Source organism: Pseudophryne corroboree, chromosome 1 (assembly GCF_028390025.1).
Source record: "Pseudophryne corroboree isolate aPseCor3 chromosome 1, aPseCor3.hap2, whole genome shotgun sequence".
In the NCBI taxonomy this organism is placed as follows: Eukaryota; Metazoa; Chordata; class Amphibia; order Anura; family Myobatrachidae; genus Pseudophryne; species Pseudophryne corroboree.
This window is the reverse complement of record NC_086444.1, coordinates 686,927,845-686,940,099: the sequence shown is the minus strand read 5'-3', so window position 1 is coordinate 686,940,099 and position 12,255 is coordinate 686,927,845. Positions and strand designations below refer to the sequence as shown.

General features: G+C 44.4%; 1 protein-coding gene across 1 annotated transcript; it reads left to right on the top strand.

Moving 5' to 3' along the window:
• Nucleotides 1-10,273: 10,273 nt before the first annotated feature.
• Nucleotides 10,274-12,009, top strand: LOC135044192 (uncharacterized). The gene is made up of 3 exons (XM_063955190.1): nt 10,274-10,421; nt 10,497-10,709; nt 11,330-12,009. Exon 3 carries the CDS (start codon nt 11,341-11,343, stop codon nt 12,007-12,009), a length of 669 nt encoding a protein of 222 aa, XP_063811260.1. The 5' UTR covers nt 10,274-10,421; nt 10,497-10,709; nt 11,330-11,340.
• The last annotated feature ends 246 nt before the right edge of the window (nt 12,010-12,255 follow it).

Below are 12,255 nucleotides of genomic sequence, written 5' to 3'. Positions count from 1 at the left end.
CTCACCTGTCCCTCCGCTAGGGCCTTTGCTACTGCTCTTACTGGTTGGGCCGTGCCCACTTGGGTGTCTTGTATGGTGGCTGCTAGAGAGAGTGCCGATATCGTGCTGGGCTCATCTTCTTGCTCGCAATCCTGAGGGAAGTTTAAGATGGGATACAACTTGCACGGGTTAGCATTAATACATTTATCAAGTTCATTCTTATCATATATTAGTATGCCATTGTCTGTAGCCACTTTCTCCCCTGTAATATACGGTGGTGGTGGTGCAGTTGCTATCGGTTTCCTGCTAGGGTTGGAACCAGCTGTGTGAGCTAGATCCCTCTGCATATCACTCTCTCGTTGCCATAAATGTAAACAGTTTGAGTGTCTGATCCTTTCTTTTCGGGATTTTAACAGACATATCCTAATCCTTAAATTCTGCAATACCTCTGGATTAAAACTGCCTACCTTAGGGAATGGTTCCCTATCTTCCGCAGTCATACGTTCCCATTCATTGCATAAAACCTCTGTGTGTGATCCATATTTCTCACACATTATGTACTTCGCCGACCATTTGGGCCGCGGAACATCAACCTGAACCCTGGTTGATCGTCCCTTACTTAAGCAACTGGCCCCCATATTTGCAGGTATTGCCTTCTCAGCTAATTCCAACAAAAAACAAAATACTCAATATAAGGCAACGGTGAAAGTTTAATGAGTACTCTCACCTACTCACGCCCACGTTGGCCAATACACCTAAACACTGTCATCAGCGCCGGTACGTATCCAACCTAGGGCCCCTGTGTAACCTTTATTCACTGGAAATATATGGAAGTGACTTACCCTAACCAGTAAATATTGGTCGTTGGAGATTTCCTGAGTGAACAGTGAAAACTCCCTTAAAATAAAAAAAAATGTTTCACAAATCACGCTTGCGTATGCTACACTTGTTGTGAAAAACTATCACTTTGAGCTAAGTATTGCACACACAAACGCGCGGTCCAATCGCACAGCGTATAGGTAACTGTTACTTATCCGCCGTACAACCAATGGAATCAATTGTTTAGGCTGCAAAACCTCAGCCGGAGCGTCTCAAAACGGGCCTATATGGGTACCTCGCTCACCCCCGGGGCTGCGATATCTCTCTGTTGACCTTTCAGGCCGCAGTATTCAGAGATTCGCTTGACTTTGTCGGCGGTTTTCTGACTTCGCTGACCTACTGGTCTGCTGTATCTACTAACTTGCTCCTTTGTACTCTAATCAATGCTAACGTGAGCAAGCCACTCTCACGCCACCAAGTGTCCACTCACCTGGTGTGGTCTCCTACGGGATTCCGAATTCCCTGGGTCCACAAAACCTTTATTGTTTGCACACTCACGCTCGTTCACTCATATACACTTTTTTTTTTTTTCTGTACAGAAAGTGTAACTTTCATTCAGATAAAACAACCTTAGTTCCAGAGGTAATACAGTAAAGAAGGTATTTAAACAAAATATTGGAAACTGATCAATTTGTGCTATTATCGCGTGGCTACCGTCTCGCGCCTACACTAAAACAATGCTATTGTGTGATTTGTACTTAGTGGGTGTACTTTTACGCACATTGCGTAAACACGCCACGTGTGTATGCCTTTACGTTGTGCACGCAGTCCCGTGTTGTCCGAGACACGTGTACAAAGACCGTACATCCGCAATAGCACAAATCCCACACTTCTATCAATGTAAGCGATATTAAATATAATCGCTCACTTAACGCCATACACAGTTTCTTCTGTATAAACCTTTACAACTAGGCCAGGCTGTGTGTGCATCTTACACTTACTTCCCTTAAATATTAACTCTATATTTTAACTAAATAGCAACAAATTTCTCAGCACGGGTCAAAATGAGTCTAATAATCAATAGTTATGGCAATAATGCGAGCAGGTATACAGAGTACAAAATACAGGTCTAAATGAATCTAGTAATAATAATTCCAATGGTATGATTCATATTGGATAGCTATCTTGCAGAACATATATTGATATAAACACACACATAATTATAATAATATTATTATATATAATATATATTTATATAATATATATAACTTGACTCTCACCCCCACACAGTACACACCTACTGAAATGAATGCATTTCCTTTAAAGTCTCTAATTTGCATATCAATGCTGTGTGCTTTTTGACTGCCTGTTCAAGAGGGTTGTTCACTGCTAAGAAAAAGCAGTTACACAGGTTAATTTGCATTTCAATGGCTATCTCATAGCAAGCAGAGTTAACTGAATCTTAGAGGTAAAAGAAAATAAACTTTTTTTTATATCTGTGTGTACTTCTAACATCAAGTATTCATCTTACTATTAACTTTTCACTAGGCCCAGCTGAAACTATTTGTAATTGACTATGGCATGGGTTAAATAAATGCATTGGTAACTCATAAATGGTGATTTCTTTTTGACCAGGGAGGGCTGATTATTCTTGAGCAGACTGAAAATCAGCCATTTAGAAAAAATGACCTTCCCAAAATGGCCGCTGCTCCTCCCCCTTCCACATCCATGAGGGTTACACAAAATGGTGGACAGGCCATGTGGTTAGTCCAAAATGGAGGACAAACCATGCGGCTTCCTTTGTCACAAAGAAATCACACACCATGCAAGCCCATGAAGTTATTTTAGGCCTGAGTTAAAAATAAAACTATATCAAAGCTGTGCAAACTTTTAAATATACTTTTAAACCTACTTAAACAGATAAACAATCCAATCTGAATCAAACACAATATGACCCATTTGAACCTTGTTTTGCAACAATAAAAATAAATTTTAGCATCTTAAATATTATGAGAAACGCCTTGTCCCTTAAAATTTCATATCAGCGTCTTACTGATACCACAACAATACATTAACGTGGATGGTTTTTTTTTCGTCAGCATTTTGCGATGCGTCCATCATTAGCCGGTCAATTACAGCCTCGTTTGTAATGTACAGTGCATCATTAAGAACTTGATATCCCGGACGAGCACCCAATTGAGAATGTCTGTTATCTTAAACCATTAAAGCTATACCTTTAAACTCACCTTTACCCTGGAGCTGCTGCAGTCGCTAGCTCACGTTACGTACTTCGTACGCTATTTGCGCACAGAGTCCCTTACCGTGTACGCACTTAGCGTACAAACGCCGCACTGCGGGTACAAAGCACATGCAGTGCGTTCGCACCCAATTAATACACCTTAAAACCTTATACAGTTAAACAATGCAATGATATGATTACACTTTAAACCTTATGCAGCAAAGCTCTGCAATGATGTTACACCTTAAATCTTATGCAGCAAAACACTGCAATGATGTTATACCTTAAACCTTATGCAGCACTGACGGTACAAAGTATCCGCAGCGCGTACACACCTTATCAATACACTCTAAAACCTTAAACAGTTAGGTAATGTAATACACTTTAAACCTTAGCAGGGAAATGAGGACACAACACCGTTTTGTAGTTAACCGCTGGGTTCTAAGGCCACAGTGGATTCATTGAAAGGGGATAACATATACAAATTATACTCTACAAGGCTAACAAGATAAATCTACAACAGAATAATGGCTACAGTCAATGTACATACATGAGTAGATTCGCTTGAGCAACCCGGTCCGGTCCTCCGCCATCTGATAGACAGCGTTGTGAGCCTTCTGTCTGACTAAACCTGCTGCAGGCTCTCTTTATTCACTTCATCCTAAACATAACACAATGGATACTGTAATCTCTTTGTACATTGGACACAGGGATGGTCATTTACATTACAGGAGAGGTCATAGGTTGATTTGAAAAGGTGGGCGACGTCTTTCTTAACTGCTTCTTGTGGGTGGTCTCCTCTGGATTCCCCCCACATACATATCTATTATTCTGCTCCTGCACATAACTATCCACAGGAACATGCGATCTTCCTCAAACCAATACCGGAATGTTTCCCTTAAAATACCCTACAGCTGGATACCAAACACCACCTTGTAACCTTGTTCTGTCCCCTCCTATCATGTAAAGGTGAATCCCTTTGTTCTGTTACCATTTAAACAGCTATAATTTTCTGATGTGGTGCAGGGAGGCTATGTGTATAATGTGCGCTATGTGGATTAAATATGAAATGTTTTGATAGCCCTCCATGCGCACACAAACCCTACCGTAAATACGCATACCACGCGCTAAGGCGCATGACCGTGGGGAGCTACTTTACGCAAATTGCGGATATGTGCACGTACGGCCGAACACGTGCGCGCGCAGGGGCCATTGGTGTGTGGTTTGTACTTGGTGTGTGTGTTTCAATATTTTTCGACTTTGACAGACACTAACACATGTAACGCCCCCCTTCTCTATAACCTCGTCCGTTCACAGAAGCTCAGTTTGTTAACCAGTCCAATGCAGTAACAGGTAAAAGAGACGACAATAGTTAGTAGTAAAAGACACCACATTCTCACGACAGGAGAAGGTATCAGTGGCTAATGCCATACCAACCCAAAGAAGCTAAGTGTGTCAGGGTGGGCACCCTGTGAAATCCAGTGTACCTCGCAGAAAGAGATTTAACAAGGGTAAGTTCTTACCATAAATCTCCTTTACTGCAGCGGGGTACACTGGTATTCCACAAGGAATAACATCGGGGATGTTCTAAAGCAGTTCCTTATGGGAGGGGACGCACTGTAGTGGGCACAAGTACCCGTAGTCCAAAGAAAGTATCCTGGGAGGTGGAAGTATGAATAGGCATAGAACCTTATGAACATGTTCACCGAGGACCACGTAGCCACCTTGCACAATTGTTCAAGGGTCGCACCACGGCGGGCCGCCCAAGAAGGTCCAACAGACCGAGTAGAATGGACTTTGATAGTAGCAGGAGCTGGAAGGCCAGCCTGTACATAAGCATGTGCAACCACTATTCCAATCCATCTGGCCAAGGTCTGATTGTTAGCAGGCCAGGCACGTTTGTGAAAAGCAAATAGTACAAAGAGAGAATCAGACTTTCTAATGAAGGCTGTCCACTTCGCATAGATATGGAGAGCCCGTACCACATACAAAGACCGCTCTTTGGATGATAAATCTGGAGAGACAAAGGCCGGATCCACAATCTCTTGGTTAAGGTGGAAAGAAGATACCACCTTAGGTTGATAACCAGAGCGCATTCGAAGAACCACCAGGTCACGGTGAAAAATCAGATAGGGGGACCTACAAGACAAGACACCCAAATCTGATACCCGTCTAGCAGAGCTAATAGCCAGCAGAAACAAGACCTTGAGGGAAAGCCACTTAAGGTCCGCAGATTCAAGAGGTTCAAACGGAGACTCTTGCAAAGCCTCCAGAACCACCAACAAATCCAGAGGAGCCACAGGTGGTACATAAGGAGGTTGAATCCATAAAACACTCTGAGTGAATGTATGAACATCAGGCAGAGTCGCAATTTTCCTCTGAAACCATACTGAGAAGGCAGAAATATGAACCTTGAGGAAGGCCAGCCGAAGGCCCAAGTCCAGGCCCTGTTGTAGGAAGGCCAAAAGTTTGGCTGTACTAAACTTGTAAACGTCATGATTCTTAGATGTGCACCAAGCAAACTGAGCATTCCAGACCCTATGGTAAATCCGAGCAGAAGCCGGCTTACTGGCCTTCAACATAGTGTGAATGACCGCCTCAGAAAATCCTTTGGCCCTCAGTACGGAAGCTTCAAGAGCCATGCCATCAAAGCCAGTCAGGCCAAATCCTGGTAAACACAAGGGCCTTGAACGAGGAGGTCTGGTCGTTGCGGAAGTAGAAGAGGACGCTCTAGCGAGAGACTCTGTAGGTCTGAGAACCAATGCCGTCTGAGCCACGTTGGAGCTATTAGAAGAAGGATTCCTCCTTCTTGCTTGAACTTCCTCACTACTCTGGGCAGGAGTGACACCAGAGGGAACACGTACTGCAGCCGAAAGTTCCATGGAATTGCCAGTGCGTCCACAAAATCCGCTTGAGGATCCCTTGTTCTTTCTCCGAAGACCGGAACCTTGTGATTGTTTCGAGACGCCATCAGGTCTACATCTGGTAGGCCCCACTTGTCCACTAGGAGTTGAAATACTTCTGGATGAAGTCTCCACTCTCCGGCATGTACGTCCTGATGACTGAGGAAGTCCGCTTCCCAGTTAAGGGCCCCTGGAATGAACAATGCCAATATGGCTGGCAGATGGCGTTCCGCCCATTGAAGAATCTTTCACACTTCCATCATTGCCATGCAGATTCGAATGCCACCTTGATGATTTATGAACACCACCGTGGTGGTATTGTCTGACTGTACTTGACATGCCTGTTCAGTAACAGATGCCGGGCCAGTTTCAGAGCATTGAACACTGCCCGCAATTCCAGAATGTTTATTGGAAGGAGAGACTCCTCCCTGATCCAGCGACCCTGAAGAGAGTGTTGCACCAACACCGCACCCAAACCCCTCAGACTGGCATCTGTCGTCAGAAGGACCAAGTTGGAGATCCAGAAGGGACGATCCCTGCTCAAACGTTGGTCCTGTAGCGACCAGGTCAGTGACAGATGGACTTACGGAGACGAGGAGATCATTTGAGACCTGGTCCGGTGAGGCAGTGTTATGCACACCAGTGCCAGCAGGAATGTACTGGTGTCTGAACGGAGAGGGATGCAAAACAAATGAACTCACAGACAGACTGGGGAATATGACATTACATACATAGAAGGTGATAGGGTAACAAAATAAACACAAAGTGAACAGAGAAGCCCAAAGGCTAAGAAACTGGGTGTCTCCCTAGTATTAGGAATGCTCAGATGGAAAGAAGCGAGATGTTGTGATTTAATACGTAGAGAACCCGAAATGCTGTTGCTAAGGGCAACAGCAAAACCCTAAAGGGTTACCAACGGGTTTGGCAGTAAACTCCTTGGTCAGAGATAGAATAATAGACACAAGGAGAGTCTCCACAATCCTAGTCCTCACTTGCAGTGCACTGGTTCAGCTTACTGCCACTAAACTGACACCTGAACACCTTGCACAGTGAGAAAGGATTTTGGCAGGCAAGTCTGAGAATACAGCCGCAAACCTGCTAGGTTCACAGAGTAGCAAAAGAACCCCAGCAGGTTAAACGACTGACTCCAGTCTTACTGCTAGGTCTGGATTGGCAGAGTGTAATACCAAATCCCAAGGCCTATTTGCAGTAAGCAACAAACAAATACAAAGTTTACACAGTACTAGCTAGCTTTCAGGAACTGACTAACCAACAAAGATTCAGCAGCATCTGCCTAACCTGAGAAGAGGGTTTATATAGTAGGTGCTGTCCACGCCCCACTCAGACCTCACAGACTGTGAGCACAAAAACCAGCACCGGATCCCCTGCCGTGCACAGAGCCTGTAACCACTGCACAGCAAAAGACCCGAACCGGAGTATCAGCTACGCTCAGGTTACTCCGCTAGCACTTGTCTCCCGGTTGCCATGACGACGTGGCAGCACAGAGCAGGAGACCCTAACAGTACCCCCCCTCTGACGAGGGGTCAAAGTACCCCTACCACCGGGTTTATCGGGGAACTGCGAGAAGAAAGAGCGTAACAGTCTGGAGGCATGAAGATCACAACTGCGCACCCACGACCGCTCCTCCGGGCCATACCCCTTCCAGTGCACCAAAAATGACAGCTGACCCCGAACCATCTTGGAGTCAAGAATCCTTTCAACAACAAACTCCCTCTGGCCACGTATCAGAAGAGGGGAAGGTCTTCCACTGGAAGAAGGATTACAAATCGCCCGTTTTAAAAGGGAACAATGGCCCTCATTCCGAGTTGATCGGTCGCAAGGCGAATTTAGCAGAGTTACACACGCTAAGCCGCCGCCTACTGGGAGTGTATCTTAGCATCTTAAAATTGCGACCGATGTATTCGCAATATTGCGCTCACAAACTACTTAGCAGTTTTAGAGTAGCTCTAGACTTACTCTGCCTGTGCGATCAGTTCAGTGCTTGTCGTTCCTGGTTTGACGTCACAAACACACCCAACGTTTGCCCAACCACTCCCCCGTTTCTCCGGCCACTCCTGCGTTTTTTCCGGAAACAGTAGCGTTTTCAGCCACACTCCCATAAAACGGCCTGTTTCCGCCCAGTAACACCCATTTCCTGTCAATCACATTACGATCGCCGGAGCGATGAAAAAGCCGTGAGTAAAAATACTATCTTCATAGCAAAGATACTTGGCGCAGTCGCAGTGCGAATATTGCGCATGCGCACTAAGCGGAATTTCACTGCGATGCGATGAAAAATACCGAGCGAACGACTGGAATGAGGGCCAATGAAATGTTTTATTGATACCCAAAGAACGGGGTAGATCTAACTGAAATGCCACCGGATTGATAACCCTAGTGATCTTATAAGGACCGATGAACCGGGGGCCTAACTTATGAGATGGCTGTCTCAACTTCAAATTCTTGGTAGACAACCAGACGAAGTCTCCTAATTTGAAGCTGCAGGGTCTTTTCCGCTTATCAAAAACCCTTTTGGTCACTAATGACACAGACACAAGGGGGGAAATTTACTAAGATTCGTATTTTCCAGATTCAGGTCAAAGTTCAATCACGAATGACATCGACAGTGTAAAATTGCAACTTTTTGAATTGATTACGACTAATTTACTAAGCTGTCGTATTCGTGTTTTTCTTTTGTTCCGATGTCGATGTCATTCGTGGTTTTCTGCTGTATAATGCGGCCGCGTTTGTTGTTTCGCGGCCGCGTTTTTGGTTTTTTTTACGACTGCGTCACATGTCTGTTACGGCAGTGATTTAGAAATTGCTGCCGCGTTTTTAGTCCTAAGTTTCGTTTTTGTCACGCGTCCGTGATTGGTTGTATTCGTGAAGGAGGAGTGTCTGTGCATATTACTATAAAACCGCCCCAAACACACCGCACCTCGTGGGTTTAGCTAGTGGAGAGGAGAGAGGAAGGTGTATTTGGAGTTGGTGAGTTTGGTGGAGTTTTTGGAGGATTTGGAGAGGAGTTTTGTGATTGTTGAGTGCTGTACTGTGTGTGTAAGTAGTCTTGTCATATTTGTAGTATTGTTTTTTCTCAGTTTGTCAACTTTTTTGTCCTTGTTTTTTTTTTAAAGTCTTTTGTCATTGTTTGTGAGTGAGTGAGCGTGTGTGTTGGCTGTGTGGTGTGTAGTAGTAGTAGTAGTGGAGGAGTGTGTTTTGTGTTTTGATTTTTCAGTGTTTTTTGTCGTTTGTCATCATGTCAGACTCAGAGGTCAGTGTGGTGGCGGAGGTTAGTGAGGTGGAGGCTGGTAGTGAGGTGGAGGCTGTTAGTGAGGTGGAGGCTGTTAGTGAGGTGGAGGGGGGTAGTGAGAGGGAGGAGGTTAGTGAGGAGGAGGAGGAGGGGGTGCCTGTTGCTGTATTCTCCAGTGATAGTGATGGTGTTGTGGCTCCGCAGCCACGCACCACTACCAAGACTGGCAGGAATATTAAGTTCAGCTATGCTGAAAACATGGCGTTGGTGCGTGAGCTGATGAAGCACCATCGCCAATTGTTTGGTCAGGATGCTGGCAAGGTGTCCTCCCGCAGGAAGTCTGTCCTGTGGGGGCAAGTAATAGTTGCCGTCAATAGTGAGGGTGTGGTGAGGCGGACTGAGGACACGTGTCGCAAGAGGTTCTATGACATAAAGCGGCGTGTCAAGGCCAAGATGGCCAAAGAGGCAAAATCAGCCCGAAAAACCGGAGGTGGCCCCCCTTTCCGGGCAACCTATCGGGAGTGGGAGGAGCCTGTGCGGGCATTGATTCCTGCAGAAGTGGTGTCTGCTACTGGACCGACCCACGCAGGATGGTGAGTTTGATTTGTTATATTTTTATTTAAATGTCCTCTAAATGTTTTTTTAATCATTTTTTAAGGGTAAAGGATGCAAAAATTGTTGGTCAGATATTGCAGGGCTATGCACCCTTAAGGTGTGTTTGTGTTTAGAAATTGCATTTTCCATCTTGCCTTGGCTGTTTTTTTTTAAAAAATTTGCGCTAAAACAGGTGCAATGCCTGCTGGTATGTGTATTTGCCATATTAATTTTGCCATATTGCTTGGACATCGGTGTTGTATCTAATTGTATTTTTTAATATTTGATTTATTTACTTCCTAAAAAAGGTTCTATTAATTCAAAATTACATTTTGGTAACATTTGCAAGTAGTCAATCTATGCAATATCTGACGCATAATTCTCAAATGTAACAGATTTATTTTGTGCAACACCATGTACATTTTGATATACACCACAAATTAAGGAAGCACGAAGATCTTAAGCAGAAATTAGTTTATTTTCGAATACCTAATAGATGGTTACAGTACACTAAGGCTTTGCAGTTGTAATTTTTACACAAAGCATGGTAATAATGTTTGCTCCACTTTTTCAACAGTCCGACAGACCAGCCGGCCAGACAGGCCTCAGACAACTCAGGATGATGCTGGGATTGCAGGTAAGACTTCACTGTAGTCACATATTCTGCAAACACATAGAAGTACAAAATATTAATGTTTATATATTCTCATAGGTTCTGCTTCTGTAAGCCGACCTCCTGTAAGGCGCCCATCACAGGGCTCGGGCCACTTACCCAGGAGGCCAAGTAAGACACGGCGTCTTGGCACGGAATCTGCGGCTCCATCTTCCCCACCCAGGCGGCGCATTTCTGCAGTGTCACCCCAGCCACCACTGGCACTATTGGCGAGTCCACAGAGTGATGAGCCCCGATCACCTCAGTTATCTGGTGAGTCAAAACAGAAACTAAACACATCGCAAATAATCTACACAGTACAGTTACTATGTTGTGAGTTGGAGTTGAGATTACATGTTTGCCATAACAAGCAATGTGATGTTACGTCTTCAATTGCTAAAGGTGAAAATGCTTAATTTTTCAAGGTCTTAGTGGTTGATATCGGCAACATCATTTTTAAAAAAGAACATACATTTGTAAAAATTTAGGCCACACACGTGCACATTAAAATAAATATAAAATCAAAAAATAATTTAAAAATAAAAAAACCCTCCACAACATTATAGTGTTCACACATCTCCCCTGTCCGGTATGTAGACTGCTTACTTGCTCCGCTCCTCTGGACTATCCAGGTAAGCAGTCTATATCGTGGACAGGGGAGGTGACATAACACTGTAATGCTGTGGAGGGGAGGTAGTTAGGTGAGGATTACTCAAGTCTGTCTATGTGCACGCCTGTGATGGTATATATGTTTTTGGCGAAAAAACACATTATAAGTTTAGAAAAACAACTCTAAAAACTTGAAAAATTGAGTATTATGAATGTAGTAATGTGTACAACTAGCAAATAAATTATTTAAAAAATAAACATTGCATGTTGGCCACCCCATACAGAGCCCAGCTTGATGGCCGACGTGGACCAGCAGGGACAAGACCAACAGGCAACCATCACACTGCAACTTACACCTGTTGACCCGAGCCAGCCAATACAGCTGCAGGATATCCCCCAAGCCTCCATGAGTCCACAACTGGCACAAGCTCCACCCCAAACACAAATACCAGATGACTTTTGGGCCAGTTGGACAAGCCAACAGGCCCAAAGCAATGCCAGCCTGACCGCACATACCCAACACCTTGCCAGTCTGCCCCATCATCTACCGCGCATTAGTCGCAACTCGGGCAGACTGATTGTACAAGTAGGCCGAATCGCAACATCGATGGAGCAAATAAGGGCTGACAACAACCAAATGCTGGCTCATTTAACGCGCATCATTGATGAGCAACAGCGCCATCAGCAGGCACTCGTTCAACTCATTCAGCACAACCAGGTTGTGAATGAGTCGTTATCCCGGATTGTAGCCAGCCACACTGCAACCAACACACAACTGAATGCTAGCATTAATAATTTGAGCAACAACATAACATTGATGGCAGCTCAACAAGTGACCTCCAGCTCTGGGACCACGACCCCTATCCAAACGCCAGTAACCTCCCCTGTTCGGTGTTCCTCCAGAGCACGTGCCAGTGAGCCAGCACAAAGCACAGCACCCAGCACACACAAGCGAAAAAAATAACAATTTTGCCAAATGTGATTTTCTAAATAAAAATTTTGATTTGACAAACACACAACTTCCTGTGTCCGTCTCAAACATTGTAGAAGCTGCTATGTATGTATGTATGTTTTTCATGGGTAATGACTAAAAATGTATTTAGAACATAAACTAAGTACAATGTACACACCACTATAAACAACAAACAGTAAGTAACAAAACACACAATAGAAAGTATTGCAAAGTGTTTAGTCAAGGATAATTACATCC

Excerpts from the sequence above, each read along its gene's own strand:
- LOC135044192 (XM_063955190.1), top strand. The coding sequence starts at position 11,341 with ATGGCCGACGTGGACCAGCAGGGACAAGACCAACAGGCAACCATCACA.